The sequence below is a fragment of the Haplochromis burtoni genome, unplaced genomic scaffold (assembly GCF_018398535.1).
Source record: "Haplochromis burtoni strain Fernald_Lab_line unplaced genomic scaffold, NCSU_Asbu1 Contig_31, whole genome shotgun sequence".
NCBI classification, from domain to species: Eukaryota; Metazoa; Chordata; class Actinopteri; order Cichliformes; family Cichlidae; genus Haplochromis; species Haplochromis burtoni.
In genome coordinates this window covers 290453-317437 of record NW_024582392.1, presented here as the reverse complement: position 1 = coordinate 317437, position 26985 = coordinate 290453, and the positions used below count along the sequence as shown (strand labels likewise).

The window sequence follows — 26985 nt, the reverse complement described above, 5'->3', positions numbered from 1 at the left end:
GACCTAGAAGTGACCATATTTACATGAAACAAAAAAAAGGAAATAACAAAATTAATAAAGAGATTTTTATGACGATAGAGACAATCAACAGAGAGCCAAAACCATTAATCGTACCAGACTGTTAGCGTAAATTTTAGTGATGTAAAGTTGGACATTTTCAAATTGGAGTCGTTTTTTGGAGCCAGCCTCTGGTGGCTTTTAAAGGAACTGCAGATTTTGGTGTTGGCTTTATCTTTCAGAACAAGAGGAACTTGGACAACAAAAACAACAACAAACACAAGTTGGAAATACTAGGACTGGGATGGTGACCCTATCAATGAAACAACAAAAAATAGCCTTAAAGTCTAAATACTAATTAACATTTCCATGTATGTAATATAGTAACTTTAAAAAATTGGCATAAAACCAAGCAAATATCACTTGATGCTGGTTCTGCAGAACAAAAGAGGAAATATTTGTTGCCACTACTAGGCATCTATCACACAGCAAAGCAATATGGAGAAGACTGCAAGAAATAAAAGACAAGAAGATGATGAGATGTTACATTACCAACTGCTGGCTGGCTATTAAATCACTTCAGATTTTCTGCATACAGAAAAACTCATGGAAGGTATGTCAGGGTTTTTCCTGACTCAAAATAGGCCTTTGGCGGATTGACTAAGCACGTAGGGGCGATTGGCCCAAAGATTGTCTGTATTAGCTCACTTAGGGCAAATTCATCCCCAGTTGTTTAACTTGTTTAAAATCACAGTCCTGGTAATTTTCCTTTGGGGGACGGCCAAAACGTCTTTGGTGGGCAACACATTTATCCAATATATAGGAAAAACCTTGTGTGCAGGACTTCTGCAGTGGGTATTTATCCCCAGGTAGCCCCCAAAACTGAATGCTTGCTGTGGCTGTCCTTGTGTATGGCAGTGGGGACCAAAAATTTATTTCAGCTTGTGGCTGGGCTTCAGGCACAGGTCTGTGAGCAGGTTGGTCTCCACTGGCATTTTTACATCCTACATCAAAGAGAGCGAGTGCTGGGATTCCCAGATGGCACAGGGGGAAATTGCTGCAGCAGTTGGAAAACATGGGTTCTGCATAAAACTGTGGAAAAATCTTCACTACTGATATTTTTTTGTCCTGTTTCTGCTTGTTCGATTCCTCTCCCATCATTGAATCTGTGATTTCTATAACTTTTTCTGAGCAGCCAGGAAAAGACTGCAGCGAATGAAGTGTAAATGTTCATCGCACTATGCTGATATCACAGTCCTCAACCAGTGATCGATGTGTCCACTGACTGGTCGAATCATGAGGTGTACTTAGTTTTTCTGGCAGAGAGTCGACTGTATGTCCCATAAGAAAAGTAAGTCCTAGGTAGTGATCGTTAGCACTATAAAAAGATCTTGAAATCGATATCCTGCAATCTATTACATTGGTTATCTAATATAACAATCTGATATTGGTTGTGTGGTTTCCTTAGTCTCTGCATACTTGGAATGCTCCAATAACTCTTGGTTTTTATGTCTGTTAATAAAATGCGTGTAACTACATGAACTACACAAGTACAGTCCTATTTAACCAGTTTAATCGCCTTCGATTGCCTCTGCTCCATTTCTGAATCATTTTCAGTTTGACAGATCGCTAAGCAACAGCAAATAACACAGAGAAAAAAATTGTAATAACTTAATTGAGACACTTGACTTTTTTGACATACATGTTGAATAGCTTTTCCCACCAGGTGTGTCGTTTTAAGTGGCTGGCTACTGAATCGTAGCACACCCAGGTGGTGTTGCACGCTCAGAATCACAGAGGCTTAATGCAGAAGTAATTTTGTCCACCCCCACCTCGTCTGTCATCCTAGCCTTTCAGCCTGGGGGTGTATTCTTCATTGCGCACATGCTCACACATTCACTCACATGACATGGAAACTCCGCTCAGACTAAAGGCTTTGTCCACCTACTCACCTGTTCCCACCCATCTTCACCTGTTTAGATGCTTAAGACCAAAATAGAATTGAAAGTAATTGTATTACCATCAAGTAATGGATCTTCAGTCTGGAGTGGCTGTTCGTACTTGTAGGATAGTCCCTGTGGGCGATTCAGTGAGGGTTTGACTGGGTTTGGAAGTGTCAATCTATCATAATGCCCACTCACTTAGGATACACTTGTAACAGCTAGTTGCGTGGTTAATTAAGTCCCTGGCCTCTATAACAACACTGGGTCCTGCCCAAGCTTGATCAGCTGTGTTTCCTATCCACCCTGCCTTCACAGAAACAGGTGAGACATTTTTGAACGGTGTCTCCTCTAAGGCATTCATGGTTTTGTTTGTCAGCCCTACCAGTGGAAAGTCTAGGGGATAAGTAGAGTTTTTATTTATCTTGAGGGAAAGATGAATACCTGTTGGGATTTCATGCTTATCCATTTTAAAGTTAATTCATTTAGAAGGCGAAAGCTGCACAAACAACAAGAGCTGGTACAGTTGAGGATTATATGGAAAAGTGAGACATTTCCAGTGAAGTGCAAAATGAAACTCCCACGGGTCTTGATCATGTGCCCTTTCCGCACCTGCAAAATCTTTCAGCAGAACTTCCAATGAAACTTTCACAGCGGAAACGGGATGTTACTACACGATCTTGGGCATCTTACGGTGATTCTTTCGCAATGAATGATGAAGTTCACTAGACCAGTGGTCCCCAACCCCTGGGCCAACCCGTGAGTCGTTTGGTACTGGGCCGCGAGAGTGTGAAATTCATAGTTTTCAGGGTTTTATCAGTTTTTAGCGTTATTTTGTTAATCGTTTTTATTGTTAACTCGATTTCCATGGGTTTTTTTCCCCGTGTGTTATGAATAAATTGTATTTTTTTGGTACCGGTACTGGTTTTATTTTGTTGTATTTATCCGCGACACCTTATAGGCCGGTGAGTGAAATTATTGTCGGACATAAACCGGTCTGTGGTGCAAAAAAGGTTGGGGACTGCTGCACTAGACCACTGAAGAACACAAAGGTTTATTTGAAGATCAGTGAGGAGAAGAAAACTCTCGTAAGATCTGAAGGACTCACCAAAACCATCTAACAATGAACCGTCCAGGAACAGTGGCACAGGTGAAAACAAAGAAAACAATTCTCTAACAACACTAAAGACTGGACAGGAGGGACCTTAACAGAAATTCACCTAACACCCAAAACCTGGAGTAAACTGGTGTCCTCTTTGTAAAATCTGGATATTTAATATCAAAGGGATTCATTGGTGTGGAATCAAGAATATTTGTACCATATTTCAATGCATGTATATAGATGATATTTAGGATGAAGCAGACAATTATAGTGCCAATAGCAAGTTATGGGATCAAATATGTTGCCAGTTTGACACGATGGATATTCAGTACCAAATTTCATGGCAGTCACCAATAATTGCTGCGATATTTTTTAAAAAAAAAACCTTGATAACCTCTTGGTACTGCCAGAGAAAACCTCAGAAGATGACCAAACACTTCATTATACAGTGGCCATGAATGCTTACCCAAACATTATTTGAAATACATCCAGGGTGGACATTATATTGCACGTTCACCAAATATGGTGAAATTTGAAAACCACAAAAGAGCATTGGTTACACTAAACTATATATGATGCCTGTGACTCATGCCGAATAGGTGTCTAAAATCTTGTGCCTTTTGGTCAATGTTCATTAAGAACAAGTTAGTGTTTTGTCCAACAAATGACCCAGTGGTGTGGTTTAAGAAACGTAAATGATTGAAGCTAAAAGTCTGTATAAAGTCAAAGAGGCTCAAGTGGTCCTCTGCAAGGACTTGGTCATTAATACAAACTCTTAAAGAGTTGAGAAAGTAAGAGAAACACAATGACAGCAGTGGCTGAGCTGAACAAACAACGGGTGCCCGTTTTCATGGAGATTACATGTATGTGCTTTGAAAACATTACCACAGTTCCCTGCTTGCCTGCAGCTGTACCTTTGACAACCATTACAAAAGTAATGGTAGACCTCAGCTGCATATTTCTTTATATTTTTCCCCCTAGTTGCACCGCTACAACGATTCAGGGGCTAATACTTGTGTCATAAATACAGTTAGTTGCAGAACGGAGCCAATCACGCGGAGTCTGAAACCCTGCAGTCTTTTGTTGGTAATGTGAGTCTGTTGTTTATTTCTCAGCATATTAACCCCCATTCTTCTTCTTCTCTGCATGTTTTTTTTTCTTTCTCAGCTTTTGGAGTATGTTGGCAAAGGAAAGAGTATTATGGATGTGGGTTTGGCCCAGGCCCGACAGCCACTCACCACCCGCTGTCATTACTATGAAGTGGAGATAGTCGATGCTGGGGAGAAATGCTACATTGCCCTGGGCTTGGCAAGAAGGGTGAGCTTTCTAAGAAAAGAACAGCTTTTGACATTTTTACACCTACATTCACTTTTTTTTCTTTTTTCTTTGGGGGAGGGGGTGTTCAGCATTTAGCCACCATGCCTATTTTTCCACATTGTAATATATTAAAAAGCATAGCTTAATGGTTTCAGAGCATGTGGACTGCATGAACACGTCTCCCACTGACTTATTCTTGGATTCTACGCGCCCTTTCCGTTCCCCATAGTTCGACAAGTGGTCGAGGTAAAAACATGCTAATGATGGAAAACTTTGACAAAAGCCTGAATTGGGAACTAGGCAGATAATTACCATGTACAAAATGTTCCTCAGGCCCTGTCTTGGGAATGTTGTAATGTTGGCCTGATGGAAGAGCAGCGGCACTCTTGTCCTTTTATAAGTTCTTTCACATACATGCAGATCCCAGTGAATTGAGAAAATAGGATGAGTTGCTAAGCTGGTAAAACTGTTTTTAGATTTTGGAGCATAGTTCAGTAGTAAATGTATTGGTACTGTGCCTTTATAATTGATTTTTATTCCCATTATCCAGGAGTTTACCCATTCTTTAATGGCCTACTTTGGGGAGATGAAACACCTTTAAGAGGAAAATACAATTAACGAAATTTTAACACTCTCGTTTGAACCCCTATTTCTTTTTCCAAAGTATGCACATGCGGTTCCAATTTCAGCATTAGCACCGCCACTTCGAGTGCTGGCCGGCTTTAAAGAACGAAACAGGCAGAATATAGTGAAACTGATAGACAAGAGATGCTGAAATTGAATAAATCTACGATCAATATGTCAAGACCTTTCAATACACACCTGCAGAGATTTAAAATAAAAGGAGTAATAGGTTCAAGAGAGCTGTTTTAACCCTCCTCATGAAAGACAAGATTAAACTCCGATGACTCAGGAACTATTTCTTCATCTATGTGGGTTAATGATTTGTGAGTTTTTTCCCCACCCTTTAAGTGTAGCCTTGAGTGTTATGGATGTGAAATATTAGTAAGTGCCAAAGCCAAGGCCTACAGAGAGCTGCCAGCACTGTCTCTCCCAGGGTCAAAACTCGGCTCCTTTTAATAACAAAAACAAAAGATGAAACTTCTATAACATCTTTCAAGGTTTCACAGGGAATTTATATAGAAGAGAAACGAGGGGATGCATAGGTCACCTTACTGGATGACGGGAAGATATAGAGCTATACAGATGTATAGGAGAAGGTGAGTGGAAAAAATAGACTTGGACAGCATATGCGTGCTCCACTTACACGTTTCCTTCGTAGCTATGGAATTCTTTAAAATTGGCAAATTAATAAAATTGTTTAAATGGACTACGTTGTGATATTAGCAGAGTTTCTGCACATGTACTGCAAGCCTATCAGCCTGTCTGGTGAAAGCATTGGGGAATTTTATAAGTTAAAGATATTTTTTAGACACAAGCTGCAACTATTTGTTTAGTTGGCCTGTCTTATGGCCTACTGTTACTGTTAAGCTGTTGTTTACTCACAAAAGAAAGGCATAGGACAACTCGCAAGAAGTTAAAAAGTTGACTTCATGACTCAGTTGTTTATCCAGTGCCTTTCCCTAATGATATTTCAACCAAAGGCATCAGGTATGCAGTGTAAGACAATGGGTAAAATGCCTTAAATCTACATTCTTTGTAATCTCCAGCAGGGGGAAGATCATAAAAATGATATGGGAAAATGATGCTACTTTTCTCCATGACCTCTTTAAACACTTTTCTGATGGGTTTATAGTTACTGAACATGATGCTCATTTTGTAAATTATGATCTCCAGTAGAGTGTAAAAGAGGGATAAAGCAGGGTATGTGTTAGGTCGGGCCTGCCTTGTGACTGGAAAGGTAAGAGCGTGGAGTATCACAGTTTATTGCTTTCATTCATTCGTTTCGCAATCAGTGCAATACGTAGTTCTGTAACAGTTTCTACAATACTCAGTGAAAGTAACTAATGTTTTGATCCAAGGAGTAACAAAATAAGTAATTATAATTTTCATTTTAGTAGCATTTCAGAATCCACAAATGATGATAAGAACTCTTTTTTTGTTTCAGCCAACACTGATTTTGCAACAAATACACATGTCAAAAATGTTAGTTGACATTATTGTTATATTTTCAGAATTATTTTATATGCAGAAAAAGATAAAACCAGACAAATGTTGGGTTTCACACATGTAAGTAAACACATACAGACAATGCTGGGTGAGGAAGCGGTTGAGCAGCGATTACTTAAGTCAGTTTGCTTGCTTTCAGGTTCCCTCACCTCTTTTAAAATGGCTGCATTACTTTTGTTTGTTGGGTTTAATCAGGGTTTTTGGTATAAAAGCTTTAAGCCTAAGTTCAGGAGCGATGCCAGAGCAGCTTTTCCCTTTTTAATACATGTTACGGTATCAACAGCAGCCCCAAGAATCCTGTATTATCCATTATTATGACTTTTACTTGAGCATCACTATCTGAGCAGATTTTGAGAATACCCCTGAAGCTAATAACATTCCTATTAGCCTGCGTTGCACTCTGTGTTAAATGCAAATTAGTGAAAGTTAGCATGCAAATGTGCTAAACAAGCACACGTTGGCTCAAAAATGAAGCCAGCATGGAAGTGCCAAAAACTGCAGTTCCTCCAGTGGCCACTGAAGGATGGCTCCAAAAGTGAACCAGTCTCCGTAGACTCATATGTTAACATTGCCAAAATTTAACAGAAGATAAAAACATGTTTATAGCCTGGCATTTCTCGCTTTTTTAAACCTTATTAAGCGTTAAGTTTAGGGAATTTTTTTAAGCTTTAAAAAAACACTTAACAAATCAAAAGAAAAGACGAAAAAGGAGGCGGGGTGGAGTAAATTTTTCAATCCCCTAAGCCACTATTGCCAGTTTCCTGCAAAAGGGAAAGTCTGAAGAATTTGGGCTATGTGATAAGTCTGAGTTCTTTGTGTGTAAAGTAAATGCTGTTGTTTAGCGTGTTTCATAATCTAAGATCTGTTTTGACCCCGCTGCCATTCCTAGACCTGTCATGACCCCCTTGCTTTCTCTCTCATTCCTCTGAAGACGGAAGATAAGGGTCTTTATGAATGTACAGCATGCATACGCTTGGTAGCACAGTTGTTTTTCATCCGGTACACACAGCGGTTGCTAGGCTGTGGGACAAAGAGATCTAGGATTAATTATGGGGTGGAAGAGTGTAGAGAGTAGATGGCAAGGTGGGGAAGCTAGGTAAAACGTCAAGAGCTAGAAAAATCAAGGGAAAGGGAAAAACACAGGTGAAAAAAAAATGAAGCAGGAAAGCCCTCATGTTTTGAAAAACAAACAACCGCCATCTGCTTAAAATCCTACAAAAAATGACGGTAACCCTGTGGGAGTATAGATGCAGCTGGGAGAGAAAAATGGATATGACAGAGGAGTGAATGGAAAGTATTTGATTGAGTAGCCATCAGTGTTTAAAAAAGACAGATGGTTTTCTCAGTTCACCCTTGACCCTCTTGTATTGAGTCTCTGGTAATGTACAGCAGCCCAGTCATAAAGCTACACACACACAGCAAAGCCTACACGCTCGTACACACAAACAAGAAATAAAACGGTTTCCTCTGTCCTGGTGTGCCCCGGGAACAGGTCCTGGGAACAGCGCTCTTCCTTTTCCTCTTGTGATGCAGCAGTCCTTCTAACGGGTTTTTTGGTCTGCTCCAAGAATCTCTTTCTAGCAGTGTCAACTTAGGATAAAACAAAGGATCAGTTACTGTGCCAAGGCCTCTGATCACAACCAGTACAACAACAGTGTCAGGGATGCTACTTAGTATAAATTAAAGAATTAAATTAAAGAATCATTCGTTTATAATGCAACAATGCTAAAACAATCACTATTTCCACTTTCTAAAACTTGACTATTTTATGCTTTCATAAATCTACTACTTATCTGGGTCTAAGCTGTGGCCACCCAGCTTTTCCGATGGGACAACAAGGCATTGCTAAGCCAGCCAAGCTCCGTCATCTCACAGCATCTTCTGGGTTTGTTGCGGGGTCTCCTCCAAGTTCAGCATGCCCAAAACACCTCAACAAAGAGTTGCACTGGATGCATCCTCGGCAGCTTGACTCTGAGTCCCTCCTCAATGAACAGGTTCCTCACCCTATCTCTAAGGCTGAGCCTAGACAGCCTTGGGAGGAATCTCATTTCTACTACTTTTATCCAAGATCTCATTCTTTCGGTCACTACCCGCAGTGTTTGGCTTTAGCTGAGGGTTGAAGTGTAAATTGAAAGCTTCACTTTCACTCTCAGCTCTCTCTTTACAACAGCAGATCAGTACAGCGTCCACGTCAACACAGATGACAATCCATCTTCAGCCTCCTGCTCTACTTTCCCCTTTCTCGTAAACAAGTCTCAGACATACTGGGCAGCAGCTCCTTCATGAATGTGGATTAAACTGTGTATCTTTTGGGTTTTGGACGGTGCCTAGATGGAAAAAGATGTAAATGATGTCTGAAGATGTTAACTTGAACTATGAAAAGGTATTATTTAAAATGGATAGATTTAAAGATGAAGAACATCATATTCTTTCAGTCTGTCCTTTTCTTTTGTACATTGGCATGTGGAATAGTTTCTTGGCCACTGGACAGAAGCAGGAAGCTCTTAGGCTGGGAGTCAGCTGATTGATGAGCAGTGTAAGTTGGATAACTAAAGCAGAAAGAGAAGTGGAAGACGTCAGAGCAGAACTGAACATGAAGACAAGCATAAATACAAGTTGAGAAGCAGGTTGTAAACCCAACAAATGGTACACATAAAACCCAAACTGGAACTTGTTTATGAAAACTGCTGGATGAAAGCTTTTTTAAAAAAAATCTTCTTATAACAGCACAGTGATTGCAAGCTGTACCAACATGAGCAGTTTGACTTTGAACGCATGAAACTGCATTAGGTAGTACAGAAGTGATGGCTCCTGAAAGTGGGCCTATGTAGATACTCCACTAAAAATCACTAACTAACTTATGAACATTTCTGATAATAAGACAATAACTGCTCTAAGTGACCCCAAACTTTTAATGCAGTAGTCTAAAACATAGGTTTTCAAACTTTGTCCCCAAGGTACACCAGAAGGCAAGTCTGAATGCATTCCTGCAGAACATTTCCTCTGTTATCTGTTTAGTGGCATAGCGGGAGCTCTGATTGTATTGACAAATAAAGGTGCTTTTAAGTACGATATCTGTAATTTATTTGCTTTGCAATAAGCTCCACTAACATATAATTCTGTCCCCTTATCAGCTGCTTTCACACAAACCAACAGGTCTGCTGCCTCTGACTTATATCTGGTTTTCTATTCTCTCAGAGGAGATGTTTTGGTTTCCTGGTGCCTCCTTGGCACCATTTGCAGTAGTTTCCAGTAATATTTGTAAATAGACTTTTACCTCTGCCTCAGTCAGAGGCTTTAGTGTATTGTACTATTTGGTATTTCTTTGGAAAATAGCTATAAATTTTGCGACACACTCCTGTCTTAAATGAAAAATACGCTGCCACGCTAAACATCAGCTATGCACTCTCTCTCTGGCACTCGTTCAATAACAGAGCTAATTTAGCAATTTATCTGATTTCATCTTGCATTTGAACTTGCATCCATAAAAAGTGATGGACATGCCCAAACAAATACACACAGATAGGCTGTTGTTCTCTTCTCTCGAGTCACATCAATGGCTAATGACAGACAGTTGCTGTTATGTGGGCAGCTGGAGGTTTTAGCCTGATGACATGGGGTTAAACAAACAGACCTGCATTAGTTCCCTACACAGCCTGTGTCCAACCCCTATAGGTGAGGCACGTACAAACAGAAACAGTACTTTCCCTTCCCGCAAACTGTGACTTCTTCACACACGTATGCACGCAAACACTCGTACATGCACATCTGCGGCACTTCATGGCTTGAGTTATATTTTTAGACAGTGCTGTGATATGTCAGTGCGATAGCAGCAGTAGGTGATGGGTATCTGCTTCCACATGGTTTTCCTTTCTGCCCGCACCTTCCCAGTCATACTTTTTCAGACTTGTTTACTCTGCCACAGTGTGGAAATGCAGGCTTCTCTGATAGCAGCTGTGGATCTGATATCGAAGGCTTTTGCTCTTCCATGCTGTGGATTCAAGTCTACTGTTTATTATTCTTTCCAGGAGCTTACAGTTCTTTGCATTGCTCTAGGCAAACAGGGGTAGTGACCATGTTTCAAAAGTTTGGGTTTTGTGAGAGTAAACCAGCTGGTTAATTAATCCAGTCATCAATAGAGGAGTGTACATGTGATTAGTGGCACTATCACTTATTGAATACCAAAATTGCAGCACTGCAGAGAGAGTACATATCTATGGATGGTTTCTAACTGGGGGATAAAAACATGTAAGAATGCAAACGCTGTAGGAGAATATTAACACAGGAAGTTAAACAGTTTATTAATTTACACTAAAAAGTGCAGTAAACAACTTCTTTTAAATATATCTGTATGTCGTATTCTAGACTGGCTCTGATGTTGATATCAAGGCTCAGCGTGAGGCCAAACCAGCTACTCCAGGACTCCCTGTTGTTATATGTTTAGAGCATTTTCATGTATTCATATGTGTCTGACTGTAAACGGGATTACACAAAAACTATAGGATGGTTTTAATGAAACTTGGAGAAGTGGGGCATCCTCAAGAGAATAATGCTTATCTCTTGGCTAAGTTTGAATTATACAAAGACTGTGACTAAAATCATTCATTTATCACTCATCGCCAAAATGAAGGGTAACTAAACACTATCAGGCGCTGCTCAGATTGTTTTCTTGGCACAGGTTAAATGTGACACCAAGGTGCAATCCAAGAAATAAATGTGAAGCAGGAAATGGGGCGAATACAGCCCACTGTCACGCTAAGAGATCCAGGCTAAAGTTGCATGACCAAACAAAAATTCAGCATCCTTCTAAAGGAAATAAAAATATTCCTATTATCATAAATTTGTGATTATTTTTTAAATCATTACATTGCATGTAAAAGGCTGCCAGAATATGGAGTGTTTGGCCAGCTTAACACTGTTTCTGGATAACCAAACATCAACCTTCAGGGCTAAAAAAAATGATTGGGGAGATGCCAAAAACTGGTTGGTTGAGGCTGACTTCAAAAACAAATCAATCCATAATGACTCCCATATCAAAACGCTTTTCGTTACATAATTTTATAACTCATACACCTTAATGTGGTCTAGTTTGAGTCTTTAAAAGTATTTGTGCTGTTGGTACCTTCTAATAGATTATCTAGAGGGAGCAACCAAAATAAGTTTTTATCTGACTAATATGATTTGATAGAGACTTCCCAATCAGTCTCTAATACAGTTTTTATTGTAGAATTCATCCATTCAGTTGATGGCTACAGTTTACTAACTAATCTTCCAAGCATTAGTTGATCACTCGTCCCAAATATGGTCACTTCGAGCTAAAACAATTGCACTAAAACAATAATTTTCTTTAGGGGTCACCACAGTGAATCATCTGCCTCCATCTCACTCTGTTCCTAGTATCCTCGTCTGTCACACCAACCCTCTGCAAGTCCTCCTTCACGACATCCTTGAAGTCTCTCTATGTTCTTACTCTTTTCTTCTTGCCTGGAAGCTCCCTATTCAACATCCTTTGTCCGCTTTATACCCACTTTCCCTCCTCAGCACGTCCAAACCACCTCAGCCTTGATAACTTTGCCTCTAAAGCGCTTGATCTGAGCTGCACCTCTGATTATAATGAACCCACGGTAGACCCGACCATATTTTAATGCTTTTCAGCATACTTTCTTTATTCCTGGTTGCTGTGTCTTACAGACATGGCTGCAGCTTTTCAGCCGCCAGACGAACACACACCAACAACTTTCAATTAAATTCAATTGAGTTTATTTATATAGCGCCAAATCACAACAACAGTCACCTCAAGGCGCTGACGTCAGTCTTTAAGTCTGACGTCATTAGCCGTGCCTGGGCCCAAACTCTGCTGCAGGTCCCTAAGTCCAACGATCACTGCAGCATCACTGATAGTTAAAAACTGTCTCTTTCCTTTCATCTGTAATAAAATGATCAGCGTTGCTGCTTTACCAGGCGTGACAATTAAGTTGAACATCCAGGCATCCACAAAAAACGAATTTATGAAGTTTAACGGCGTTAGAAGTTAGCAGGAAGTTAGCTCGCTATAAATATAATATACCATGTTCTGACTGAGAGAGTTCTGAACCAAATTAAGACGTACAGCTCTGCTATCATTTCCAACATAAATGAAGACAGGAAACTAAACAGCAGTGACGTTCGTAGGGTTACTGAAGTTTGGCTAGCTGGTATATAGTGATGTGCTACGTGATCCTTCCGATCACAAGACGAGCTGCCAACTCTTGAGCCACGATCGCCCTAGCTATGTTAGCATAATATAAACAGTGAAGCTGGAGGATGAACGCTAACTTTTTTCCACTCAATAAAAGTTAACGTGAGGGTTCCCGAAGGTTCGGTACAATTGCAATCGCATTGCAGGATGCTGTAAACGGGCTGAAATTCAGTCAGGACAACAACTGAGAAAATCCATCCACAATACAAGGTTAGTTATCAATATACTGCTTTAAAATGATTAGCGGTAATAAAAACTGAGAGAGGCTGACAGTGATCACTGACTGCTTTTAGGGGCTTTCAATAGAACAAGATACAAAGCATTAAAACATGTAAAAAACACAAAAGCCTTATTAAACACAGAGTAGCTTGGGCCCGGAAGCAGGATTCATCATGTCATCACTTAAAGACCGAATATTGTAAGGTAGACCCTACAATAATGAACCAGGCTCAGGGAGGGGCGGGGCCATCTGGTGCGACCGGTTGCGGTGAGAGACGGAAGACAGGATAAAGACATGCTGTGGAATAGAGCCAGAGATTAATAACAAGTATGATTCAATGCGGAGAGGTCTGTTAACACATGTTGAGTGAGAAAGTTGACTGAAAAGGAAATACTCAATGCATCATGGGATTCCCCAGCTAATCCCCCCTAAATGACAGACAGAACCCAGTTCAGACTTTAAGCCGGCGAGGCGTGATTGCAGATGCCGCTCAGGTGCGTCCGCCTCCCCTGCAGCGGCACCGCAGACCTTTCACTCCACACTGATATGCTCATTTCTAATCCAGTCCATCCTAGCACCTCCAGTGTCACTGTCTCCAAACCATACACCACAGTGAGCCTCACTAGCATCTTGTAAACTTTACCTTTCACTCTTTCAATGCAAAGTCCAGAAACCAGTGGATGATGTCACAGTGGCTACATCTATTTTTCATATGCAGTCTATGTGGATGACATCAGTTGAGGTTGCTTTTTTTGTGCACGTGTATGTGCAAACTTTTCCACATGTCAAAGGTTTTTGATTATAAACCAAAGTGTTGGATTAATTAAATCTTTGACCTAACAAATTATGATCAGTCGAGCCACCTGAGTTCACAAAGATGACAAATGTCTTTATTGAATTCCCTGATAATCCATCCAACAGCTGTTGAGACTTTTTTACTCTTAAAAAGTATAATTTTTTTATCCCGTGCGGATAATTTTCATCGATGAATAAAATGTGTGGTAGTCTAGCCAATAGGCATTATTAAATCAGAGTTAGTTAAATCAGTAGGTTGTGGAAGGGACACCATATTTATTTTGATGGATGGAATACACTGAGGACATGTTTTGAATTAGAAATGATGGACACAACAATTACCACAAAGACATCTATGAGAACAAGCATTTAATGGTTGATCCAGTTATCAGACACATGTCTGCGGTTTACATTAGAAACTCTAAATCTTCCCCTTATTTGCTTAGCTGTTCCTAATAGGGCCTTATTTTAGAAATCACTGATCAGGCTCATCAATCAGGGAGAAAACACCCAGACGTTCCTTTCCTTCTCGGGGAACCCACATGCCAGTCAGCTGGAGGAATCCTCAGGCTTGTGGTTGAGACGAGGGGGAAGAGGAGCAGACTTGGCGGATCAAGGGGTTTCAGGCTTGGAGCGGTAGCTGCATTCCTCCATGTCTCTCTCTTCTTCTGCTGATGTCTCACTCTCGTCTTCTCTCGCTTTCCCCCCCTCCATCCATCTCCATTTCCTGTTCCTCCAGCCCCAATGGGGTTGTCAGATGGGATCGTTGATGTTTCCCTGATGTCGTGGCCTCCGAATGCCTGTCCTGGCCAAGCTGTCTGTCTGCACTGTCCCCGTTGTTCACCTCTCATCCCACACAGGTGCTAATAGTAATAATTTCATCTGGCTTATATTGCTTTGGGTAATGTATTACCTATTCAGTCTGCATCAGTCATCAGTCAGAGCATGTTTGAATAAAAGCACAGCTCCCTTCACAGCGTCTTGCTAAAGGCTGATTTGTTTTTCTTTTCTGGACGTCATCCTCGTCATATTTGGATTTCTTTGACAAGATGAAAATGAAAGGTCTTCAGGTTGCCTTTTGTGTGCTAATACTATATGAAAAGAAGTGCAGTGGGAAGAATTTACTTTAGGGAAAAAGAGAGGATGTACAAGTAAGCATTTAGAAGATGTTGCCCACTGAGAGATAAAAGAAAACCATAATGTCATTGTGGCTCTTTTCTCTCTTGCTCAGTAGTGTGTTTCTACAGTAATGGATGTGCAGCCTAGAAAACAGATAAAAATCTTTAGTAATTACCTCTGAGTCATTCTGTGATCTTATCTAAAAGTTGGCCTGATAGTTATTACCGTTGGCATGGTGAAACCTGGAGAAAGGCGCACACACTGTACATGCAGACAGATGGAAAGAGAGAGAGCGAGAGAACACAACACCCCCTCAGCAGATGCTGACAGGTATCCAAAACAGATGATCCTCACACCCATTAGCATGTTAACATGGATAAAGAACCCATTTCAAACTCCTCTGGAAATCTGAAGGCTGGCTTTGCAGAGCTGCCTAGATCTAAATCTGCCACTGTGTGTGACGTGCACGCTACCTGCCAGCCTGTTTAGCATAAATGAATTATAAACGGACATAAAAAACTAGGATTTGCAGCCTATTAAATCATTTTAACCTTGTTATTATAAAGTGAAATCAGACATTTTTTTTCTGTCTTGGTGAGAGACGAAGCTTCACATCCAGCTCAGTCTGAGTGGAGCTGCTGTTTCGACACAGGATGGAGCCGGTGAAGCTGTGGCTGAATGCCATTTAAAAACTCCTATTTGAGAAACATATACCAGTTCTGATGTGCTCATGCCATAGATGATATATAAAAATAGACGAGTGGAAACTCTGCATTTACGACGCCGTCCTTAAGCACGTCTTCTTTCTAATGACCAGCAGGAGGCGACTCTTCTAGCTTGAAAAAGAAGTCCAGTTGGGTAGAATTGGGAAAACAACCCTTGGTTCTGCTCCTCTTTGGCCTCTGCACACACTTTCCTGTTGAATTATAGTCTCATTTGTTACTTTGAAGTCTTACTTAACACAACATGATGTTTAGTGTTTTTAAATGTAATGAGGCATGAAAAAAGCCGGACAAAGACGCAGACTAACAGCCCCAGCTACGCACAAAAACAGCAGAGCATTCATGCAGTCGAGAACAACCGGACTCTTCAATATTTCCAATGTTTTTCATTGTCTCTGCTGTCTGAAAAAATATGATTTTGTCAAGCAGTTTCTGGAGCATAAATGGCAAATAAAGTACGCACTGTTTTACCTCAAACCCTTATTGAACAAACCTCTCAGCTCTGAGGGGATAAGTGACACTGGAGGCATTTCTGTCATTGGCCCGTGGCGATAGCAGTATCTAGGTGGTGACTGATCAGCGGCTGCTTATAAACCGAGTGGTGTTTTTTCCCCCCCTGAAGTTTCATTGTTTGAGTTAAGTGAGCTGCAATAATTCAAAGAACGGAGACAGTTTGACATTTTCAAGTTAAGAATTCATAGATAATTACCAGATGGATAGATTAAATCTGTTTTTTGCTTGGTAATGTAAACGTTTGGAAATTTTAGGATATTAAAAAATAAACCATTTTAAATTTTGACTTTAAAACTGATCCACTTTAGAGTCACGTTTACAAGGTAGGTAATCATACTTTATACAGTCTAGAGCAGCGGTCCCCAACCCCCGGGCCTCGGACCGGTACTGGTCCGTGAGTCATTTGGTACCGGGCCGCGATAGTTAAGGCTCAGGTGTGAAATGTATGGTTTTCAGGGTTTTTATCGGTTTTCAGCGTTATTTTGTTATTGTTTTTATCGTTCGGTTTTCCTGGGTCTTTTCACATGTGTAATGAATAAATGTTCTTTTTTTCGGTACCGGTACTAGTTTTATTTTGTTGTATTTATCCGCGACACCTTAAAGGCCGGTCCGTGAAAATATTGTCGGGCATAAACCGGTCTGTGGCGCAAAAAAGGTTGGAGACCGCTGGTCTAGAGTTTGTAGTCAAAGCTTAAGCAAAGGTTTAAGCTGTTGCATACAAGTTAGCTTAACTTTACAAAAAAATTAAATGTCTTTCAAGTATTTGAGCTGTGCAAATACATGAAAGTGGTCTGTTAGTTTGGAGCTGACACAAAGTAAAAGTTCATTAAATGTAAACATTTAATAAACATCACCAGAGTGTCACAGCACCGAGGCCTTCCCAAGACAGCCCAGACATGTGATCTTTCCAGCATGTCCCGGGTCTGCCCCAGGGTCTCCTTCTGGTTGGAAATACCCACACACCTAACCTAGCAGGCACCCAAGAGGCGTCCTTGTCAGATTCTTAACAATATCAACTGGCTCCTTTCACTGTTGAGTGATTGCCGAATGACCTATCTGCTCATCAAATCTCTCCGGCTGAGCACACCCTTTGGAGGAAGCTCATTTCCGCTTTTTGTATCAGTGATCTTATTTTTTTGGTCGCTACACAGAGCTTGTGGCTGCAACTGGCGATAAGGACATAGATGGAGCATTAAATTAACGCCCAGCTCTCTCTTTACTGCAACAGCTTTGTCATGACTGCAGACAGTGCAGTTCATCAGTCAGTTCCTCCCAAATGCCTCAATTTATTCCCAACCTTGAGCACTTCATTCTGTTGTAAATGAGAACCGTAGCTCTTAAGTTCTGAGATGCAAATTCTTATCCTAGCCCGCAGGTGATGAGGCCAGCAGGACTTCGTTTAACAGACTCAGCCCATGAGTCTGTTTTACCTTTATTACTTTAAAGTCTGTGTATCTATCTGTTTTTCTGACCGCTTGAAACTCCAACTGTCAAAAAAAACATATGTTTATGTCGATGTGAAGCTGTTTGTGCCGTTCATTAGCTCGTCTGTTAATCTGTTATCTGTTAGTCACTGAAGCTACCTGGTGCAGATATCTATTGTGACCGGTGTGTCTGTGTTTGTGCAGGACTACCCCAAGAACAGACATCCGGGGTGGAGCCGAGGATCAGTGGCCTACCATGCAGGTGAGAGATTTTAACTCAGTTTCCTCTTTTTTTCTTATTTCCCGTTAGAGGGTTGGGTTTCACAGAAAGAAAGTCATGTGTTGATTGTTTGTCTTGTTTTTTTCCCTCTCGGTGTGGAATTACCCCCGTAGAATACATAAATTGGATTTACTTCCTCTGAAGCATCTTTTGCTGCCTTTAGATGCCAACATCACAGAGGGCCGACTCGGCTTAATGTTTAAGGTGCCTAACACAAACAGAGATCAAGGAGGATTGTAGACACAAAGGCTGATAAAACATACGGTGACAGCATCAGAGAGATAAAACGGACCAAATCTCTGTTTCTCTTTATCTGCTTTTCTGTGGGAGTTCGGTCAACTTTGTAAGTGATGAACCAAAACCCGAGTTTAGTTAAAGTTATCTTTATCTCCCTTTGCTTCCACACACACGTTCAGTCTTGATTGTTTGTGACGACAAGCCTGTGAACATTATCTATCCAGGCATCTGCACAAACCCCCACAGTTCCCTTTCCAGGCCTCACTAACAGCGCTAAGAGATTAGCTATCAAACGCTTGTGCCATGATATGGGAATAGAAGCAGCTAGGTAGGTGGTTGTTATTACTTGGTGAAGCTACTGTGGGTAGCCAGCTCTTTATCTGAAAATCCAGTGTCACAATTCAGATCTTGTTAGTCCTTATCTGACCAAAGCAGTTACGAGCTAGCTGGCTTTTATCTGCTTTATTTTGTTCTGAAGCATCCCATTGTTATTCTTTCTCAAAGGGGGTTTCTGCTGCTCTTATTCTGAATGATTCACCATAACACACTATAAATGTCACTTTCCGTTCATGTTTTTCCACCACAAAAAGGGTAGGATTTTATTTTTAGAGGAATGTTTATATACTTTATTCCATTTGACCTCCAAATAAGCTATCAAAACACATTTTCTTGTTCAGTCCGCACATTCCATTTATGTTTTGAGTTAATGTTTATAATCTTAAATCCCCATATCCCTTTGCAGATTCCATTTATACTTAGGATTTATTAATAATAATAACAGTTGATGCTATGCATCCTGCCGGGGTCTGTGGATGATGCCTCATTGCTGAGTGACAGACGAGGCCTGTCTTTCACAGAGGCTCACTGTGCCAGTCCCAGAGGTCTTGCGCTGCGGTCTGCCTGGTTTGGCTGCTGTGCATTGAACACCACAGCAATGTGCACGCCCCAGTAGAGCTCGCATTAATCTTATTTGTTACAGACTAAAATTATGTATGTGGTTTTCCACGCTGTGCATATGAGGTTTGCTTTCCATGCTTCGGTTAATGTGTAGACTCTGATCCAGCAATTCAAAATCAACAGTCAGAGCCTTTTCTTCATGTCTCCACGCATCCAGGATTTTCACTGAAAGGCTCGTCAGTCTCAAGAATTGTACATGGATACGCTTTGGCAGGGTGACAGAAGTAAAGCAATATTTTTTAGAGTACGTTGACGGTTTTCGAACATTTTGTTTCTTAGGGATACCAAACTACTCTTACTAGCATTCTTTGCTAAATGTGAGACATAAAGCTGCAAATGTTTGACCTTCATCATCCGCTCTAGTTGTTTGTGGTCTGCCTTTCTTCCTCTTCCTGATTGTGTCCATCTCAGGGCACACTCTTGGTCTGAAGATGTTGCATATTCAGTGAAGACACCCATTGCAGAAGACCTTGATTGGTTGGTAGAACTTCACATCGCTGTTGTAGAGGCTTAGATTTGTGTTCTGTGTAAGCTGTTTAGATTTCCAAATGGAGCTGAGCCTTCTGAAAGCATCCTGTGCTTTATCTAACCTATCCTCGATAATAAGTTCCACCTTAAAGTTCAGGGTACACCTGTATTCATACGTGAACAGTTCTTCCTTTAACTGTCAGATGACACGTTACAACAGCCTGACTTGGCCTAGCATGAACCTTCAGTGAGTGTGTCACCACTGCTTCAGCATATGCCACACTACGATCTAGTTTTGTCTCAGTTTCAGATCAAGTGATCATGTAAAGAGATCTTTGGTTTCCTGTTGTCCTTTTCCAACATCGGAGTGCTGGTGGCCAATGCAGGGCCAGTTGCATACATTGCAGTTTTTCATTGGACATTGGCTGCTTGTCCACTCATTTCAGTTCAGCCCTGACCATTTTCAGAGGAGTTTTTCCCCCTTTCTTAAGCAACTTAACACTGAACTATGAATCATACATAAAAAAACAAAATATTAAACATAAAAATGCATCTAGCTTTGTGGAGTCACCCGTATTGTGTATTCACATAACAGCTCGACAACTTAGGAAAGAGCAAATTTTAAACTGTATCTTTTGGCACTTTGCTACTAACAGCCTGTCACAAAAAACAGAATTTGCTCCAATTTCTTTTGTTGAATCTATGAAAAATGCCAAAGATAACCAAAGTTTTATGGGCATAAAATAGTATTTTTGCAACAACAAGGTGATTTCCAAAGGGCTGTTGGCTGGAAACTTGGCATATCTCAGAATGTGTGCAAATTAAAGAAACCGGAGAAGTGGAAGACCTAAAAAAAACAACTATCTACAGCAGATTATCAGTATCTGAAAGTCATGAAATAGGAAAACAATCCAGCAAATATCTGACATAGGACCAGGTATACATCAGTTGTTCCCTGCTTTGCTTGCTCATAGGGGGTCATATGATTGTTGGGTTTTTCTCTGTGCCTATGAAGCGCCTTGAGGCCACTTTTGTTGTGATTTGGCGCTGTATAAATAAAATTGAATTGAATTGAACTTTTTACTGAAACCTCATCAGAAATGGTCTCAGTGAAATGGTGACTGTAAAGAAGCTTTTCTCAACGAAGGGAAACTGGCTGAGGTATGCCAAATTACACAAGAATTGCCCTGAAAATCAGTGGTGATGGAGGCTTTGTCATGGTTTGGGGCTGCATTTCTCAGTGATGTTAGGGGCCTTGTCAGAACAATAGTTGTGAATGTAGAAAAGTACTGTCAGATTTTGATCCACCATTCAGTGCCATCTAGAAATTATTGTTTACTGCCAGTGCAGTAAAAGCATAACTGTGTAGAAAAACACACAATGTAACATCATCAGTCATGGATTCGCCTCTCCAGAGCTCGGACCTCAACATTATTAAAGCAGTGTGAGATCATCTGGACAGAGGACAGAACAAAAGGCAGCCAGCATCCAAAAAGGAGCTTTGAATGTCCTCCAAGACTGGAGAACTATTTACGAGGGCTACTTAATGCATGAATTTAAACATTATCCATACAAATATAGCATTACATTTTAATTACATTTTCCTTTAATAGAATCACTTTTTAAATGCTTTGCATAGCTTTGCACTCGTGCAGTGTTAGATTAGTATGAACAGTCTATCAGAATGTACAGAACATGGCTACAGCTGAGTGGATATATACTGTATCAGTTTACTCTGACAAAGCCGACACACTTATCTACATCAAAGTGCTGCAGAACAACACTGGTTTGCACAGCTATCATCTGCTTTCTTTCCACCTTGCTTATTTAACCCTTTAAGACCTACCATAGAACCAAGTCCGCCAGAGCTTGTATTATATTTTTACATGCTGTAGTGCCATTTTTGGGAGCATTTCAAGTTGCTATACATAAATACAACCATTATAGCCCAAATTTTAATAATATGTATGCATTAAGTGCATAGTAATTACATAAATTGCAAAAAAGTGCAATAAACTACAAAAAAATTGAAAATCGTTTTTGCTTTTTTAACATATGTTTCTAGTTAGAGAAATTTAAGAGGTTTATCCCTCAAAACTGTAAATACAAAAAAGTTGCACAAAATAGTTTCCCACCACAGGAAATTTATTTTGAGAGTCTTCATAGTTTTATTATTGAAATACACCAATTTTTATATACTGCAGGAAAAATGAAAATAAATATTATAATCAAATTTGCAAAAAAACAGTTTATTTTTCTGCATATGCTATTTCCAGCAGTGCAATTTGAGTCCTAAGCATAAGTCATAAAGTCAAACATAACCTTTAAAGACACCAGTATGCTTATATAGGCCCTGAAGGTAAACAACTACATTTCCGTGTCATGACGTCACTTCTAGTTTCGGGCAGGTCATGGCGGACATGCGATAGTTCGCGCTGACGTCTATTCCAATGTAGGAAGAGTTACGAACAGCTGATCGGATCAGCAAAGTGTGTTTCTGGAATATTATGTTTTTGTTGCTGCAAGTGCTTTTTATGCAATTTTTGCAAAGCCATATGTGGAAGGAAACCGTGACCTAGGACAAGCTGATGGCATGAGATGTAAGTACAACTCCTCTGGTTTCATATGCAAAAAAAATTATTGCGCTAGCTTATGTGGTTGCAGTGCTACCGGGATTTAAAAATAGTTACGCAAAACGGAGTGTGCCCGCTCCGACCGGCTTTAAAGGGTAAAAACTTCCTCTCACAGAAAGAAGGCAGGGGTTGCTGTAGTTGCATGTTTCATTGTAACATAACATAAAACAACAGAGAAACAACTGTTAACTTGTGGTGTACATTACAAAAAAAACAACAATAATTAGTTTAAGGCCTAGTAACGTTTTAATTGTCTAGTTACTCGTCACACGTGTCTTTACTTTTAATCGAGGGTTGTTTTCATCTTCACGTTTCTTTATTACCATTGGACTGCTGGAGCATTGTTCTGAGATAAATTTTTGTAGATCTCTTGGTTTGATATTGAATTTAAGTTTGTAGCGGGCAAGAAGGATGAAGGTCTAACAAAATAGGGTCTGCTCAGTTCCACAGAAGGGCATGTTTCTGCACAGAGGTGTGTCTGTTATTTTATGGTTGTGTTTTTGTATTAGCCCTCAGTACCTGAACCAGCAAATATCTGCCAAGTTATTCTTGGCAGGTCTTGGCTCCAAATAAACACTTAAAGCTGATATCTATACTTTGATCAGTGCTGTTTTTCTCTGCATTGGCAGTACAGGTGTTTATCATTAGCTATTAAGAAGAAGGTAACGCAGTAGATTGTGTGATTTACAGGAAAAATGGCAAATTGCATCACGCAGGGTGACATTTGTCCTTTTTGTATAAACTTTTATAAACAATTTGTCACCAGAGCTCTGTTTCTTTTGGCCTGATTTATGGTACATTGTGGCGGACACGCAATCAGTGCTGAGCTGCATCACATTTGATGCGTATTATTGACTTTTGAGGCTGTTATTTTAGTCCTGATAAGTTCCAGGTATTTACACAAACTGTATTTCCAACAATATCACTGCTTCTTTGTACAGCTTGTATAGTCTGAGAGATCTTTGCCCGACGCTGGTGTTATAACGAGTGTTTGCATTGGAATTTTGCCCAGTGTGGACCTCCATCCTTCGTGCTTGCTCCACACATTAATGGGCCATGAGGTCCCTGTGCTGTTGGTCCCTGTGGGCCCTGTCAGGAGTAACCAGCCATCCAACCAGTGAGTGCTCCTCAGCAAGCCTCATTAACCCAATCAACCCCCCGCCCCAAACACACACACACACACACCCCTCTTCCAAACACCCCTCCATCAGTGACTCACACGTGCTATGACTCAACACCCGCAGCTGAAGGTTGTGCCCGACCACCACAACCACCATCCATCCCGCTCAACCACGCCGACCAAGATAATAGGACTCAGTCTAACTTCAGTGACAGGGTTTAATCTGATTCAAGCTCAAGTTCTGCAAAAACAATTATTCAATAGCAACTTGTTACGTAAGGGAGATAATATCACCCTCTTACCTTGGGACAGATTAGTTTTGGATGGCATTGTCTGTACCACTTAGGGGCACAAAGAGAGGCTGGTAAATACTGTCTGAATCTAGGCTTTGTGGCTATAATTCATTTCAGTTAATTTCAATTTATATTGTGCCAAATTGCCAAATCATAACAACTGTTGCCTCCAGGCGCTTTACATTGTAAGGTAAACGCCATACAATAATACAGACAAAATGCTATACCACACAGTGGAATTCATTTGCAATAATTTATCTGACATATTTATAATGTTACGACCCGAATCTGCTAGAGTTCAGAGGGGGTAAAAACAAAAGAGAGTCTCACTGGGGAAGAATGGAGTCGGAAAAGTTTTTTTTAAAGAAAAACCTCAGCGAACTGAAAAATAATAGCTGCATTGACTACAAACAACCAACCAATACAAAGCAAAACAAGGGGGGGCGTAATAATAATAACAGTCTCTGATTCTGCTCATTCCAGCTTCATAATTTTATTCTTGGACTCTCTTAGAGTAGTAAAGTAATGAATCACTTTTCAAAACAATCCTTATCCTCGACCTCGGAGCAGCCCGTCAGGCAGAACCCGCATGTCGATGCTTCAACTACAGCGGGTGTACCTGAAGTGTGTGGGAGTGTAATTGCTGGTATATTCATCATCAGGAGCAATAAACACTCACTCATAAGGCAAGCTAGCCAAGCCTTGATTAGCAGTTAGGTTGGACTAGTTAGCTCCCTCTTACTAACTTTGTTCATATAGAGCAGGCTTATTACTAAAGCAAAGATCAATGCCTCTTAGATTTTGATGCTGAGCTACACAAAAAAGCCCACCGCTCTCCCATGATAGTTTCATAATGTGATGTGATTGGCTGAACTTTTTAGTGTGAGCAGTGCAAGCATAGTGTATGACATCACTCCATTCACACTGACTGAGAAGTGAGAGCACTAAAGCCTGAATAATGTACATTTAGAGGTTGACTGAATTCCTCCTATTTGAAAGAAGCTGTTTTAGCTCATGCTCCTTTAACTCTTTCCCCCATAAAGACAACATTTTATGACCTCCCTTGCACCCGTAATGACAAGGTTTTATCCTCAGCATATATTGATAAAGACATGGTTTTCATGACAACTAGGATAGTTTCCAGGCTTTTCCAAAGGTAGCTGCATAGATCGAGACAACCCTCACTAACCAGACTGCGTCATTTTGTTCAATTACCAGGCCTGAAATATATCAGAAAACATAAGAGAATGGGACACAATAGAGAACAAAATAGTTCTTAGTGCTTGGAAGTAGTGCAAAGAAAAGACTTGGTCTACATAGAGTCTGTGTGTGATTGGCCAAAGTGATGGGGGTTACTCATACCATGGCTCGGATTGGTGAGGTAGGTGAGCAGGGGTGGGGTGTTGGGGGAGAGTGTTTAATGGCATTCTGAATGGCCCAGGGACAGAAGCTGTTTGTGAGATAAATAAAGAAAAGAAAAATAAGACAAAGACAATTTTACAAAAAAATTGTATGTGTTTAAACGTAGGACAATAACATTTTTAGGCTCATCAGAGATGGTTGAACAGATAATACTCTAAAAACTTTGATGATTTGAGATGGAATGACCCCATTAAATATTAGGGAGAACCCATCTGTGAGATCATAGAGATCCAAGACCAGAATATTACGTGAAAACTGAGCCTTAAAGAGTTGTTATGCTTAGTATTACCATCTACCATTGTAACATTATACATTTTGAAGAAAATTAGGAAGAGCAGACTAGTCATTTGCTCAGTCAGGGGATTATTAAAGTTGTTGCCATCTTTCTCTCAAAGTGCTTGAACTAATTAATTGACTGACTCATGGTTTTTGGCTGTAAGGGGATTATATTCCTCAGTCAACCTTCCAGCATGTTTGCGCATGTAAAGTATCTGCATTATGTTCATGCGGCCATGACTAATTTTAACCCACCACATATCATCCACTTTTTTCAGATGTTGTTTTACTTCGTGTGTAAAATGTCATAAATATTGAAAATTTTCCAAATTCTTTCTTTTTCCAACCAAAACCCAGAGAGAGTCAAACTGGAAAAGATTTAGCCACATAGTATTTGAAAAGGTAACCTAAAAAATGAAAATATTTGTTTAAATCTTGATCCATTAATCAGCTTAAAAACCACCAAAATATTAAACATCACATTAGTACCACTATATATCGTAGAAACACCTGAAGATGTGCTGGTGTTGATGATGTTGTCCCTACAACGGTGTCAACAACAGCGTTGCTACAGCATCGTCACTGGAACTGACTGATCACGTTTTGCAATGTCATAGCTTTGCCGATTGGGAAGAAACACCACACGTGGGAGAATTTTGCCTTCAGGGCTTTCTGCCTGAAAGCCAAGCCAGAAAGGCTTTTTAATACATGGGTAAGATTGTGAAAGAGTCTATTTTAATGCAAACCCATGAACTTTTCCTAAACAAATCCAAGTAGTATTCGTGCTTAAGCCTAACCAAGCAGTTTTTTTTTTTTTTTACCTAAACCTAACCATACTCATTTGGCAACAGATTTTTTTTAAATAATAAGTCCAGTAAGTCCAAAAATAAAAACTCCACGCTCACTTTTAGATTCACATGGGACACAAAACCCAGACTCATTGGTAAAAGTCCCATGTTTGATCCCTTCACACACAGCTTTGTCTTTATGTGGACTTTGTCACTTTACATCATTAGCTGTAGTTTCTGTGAGATTTATAGTTTTTATTAGTTTCTCACCAAATGCCAACTGGGAGAGCCTCCAGCCACCGGTGACACTCGCAGTTGTAGCCATGAGAGCATGTCCCATGTTGGGGGTGCTTTAGAGATGATGCAACATGTGGAGTTGAGACTCTCACCACCAAATAATATCTCCTGTTAACTGTACATTGGTTATTAATGGTTTAATAGATGATTGTTGTGTACAGTAGGTGGGTACTTACTTTGTATCTTGTATACAGCTCTTTATTTTATACCTTTGAGGACTCATTTGGAGTTGGGTATCCTACCCAAAGAGCACTCAGGCTTGTGGAACTGGAGGTTGAGCCACCAGCCTTGTGGTAAGACAGCAACATGCTCTACTTCCTGAGCCACAACTGCCTAAACTGATCTGATAATAAGTGTACATGAAGTACATAACAGTTATGCAATAGCAGCTATGCAGTGAAGGAAAGATCTAGAAAATACCTTCATGATAAGAATCCACATCCACAACTCACACTGTTATATTCACAAGGAAAATGAGGACATCAGATCATCAACTGACTGTTGTTATTGGACTTTGCTGTACATTAAGGTGTACAGTAGGGCATAGAAATGGGGCTATGACATATATCTTGTACTTTTCATACTCAAAAAATGGTTCTTTTGCTCATTAATCACACTTCTTGTCAAAGAATCTGGGCTACCATCATATTTTAGCCCTGTAATAGACTGGTCCAAACTGTGCCCCACCTTTCTCCTT

General features: G+C 40.3%; 1 protein-coding gene across 2 annotated transcripts in view; it reads left to right on the top strand.

Moving 5' to 3' along the window:
- Positions 1–26985, top strand: part of spryd3 (SPRY domain containing 3) — a 77887-nt gene that overhangs the window by 30589 nt on the left and 20313 nt on the right. Inside the window, exons 7-8 of one of the 2 annotated variants that reach the window (XM_005918736.2) lie at positions 4207–4356; positions 17722–17779. In XM_005918736.2, the coding sequence (XP_005918798.1) occupies positions 4207–4356; positions 17722–17779 (208 nt within the window). The remainder of the gene's footprint in view (positions 1–4206; positions 4357–17721; positions 17780–26985) is intronic. The other variant, XM_042219284.1, reaches the window with a different exon arrangement.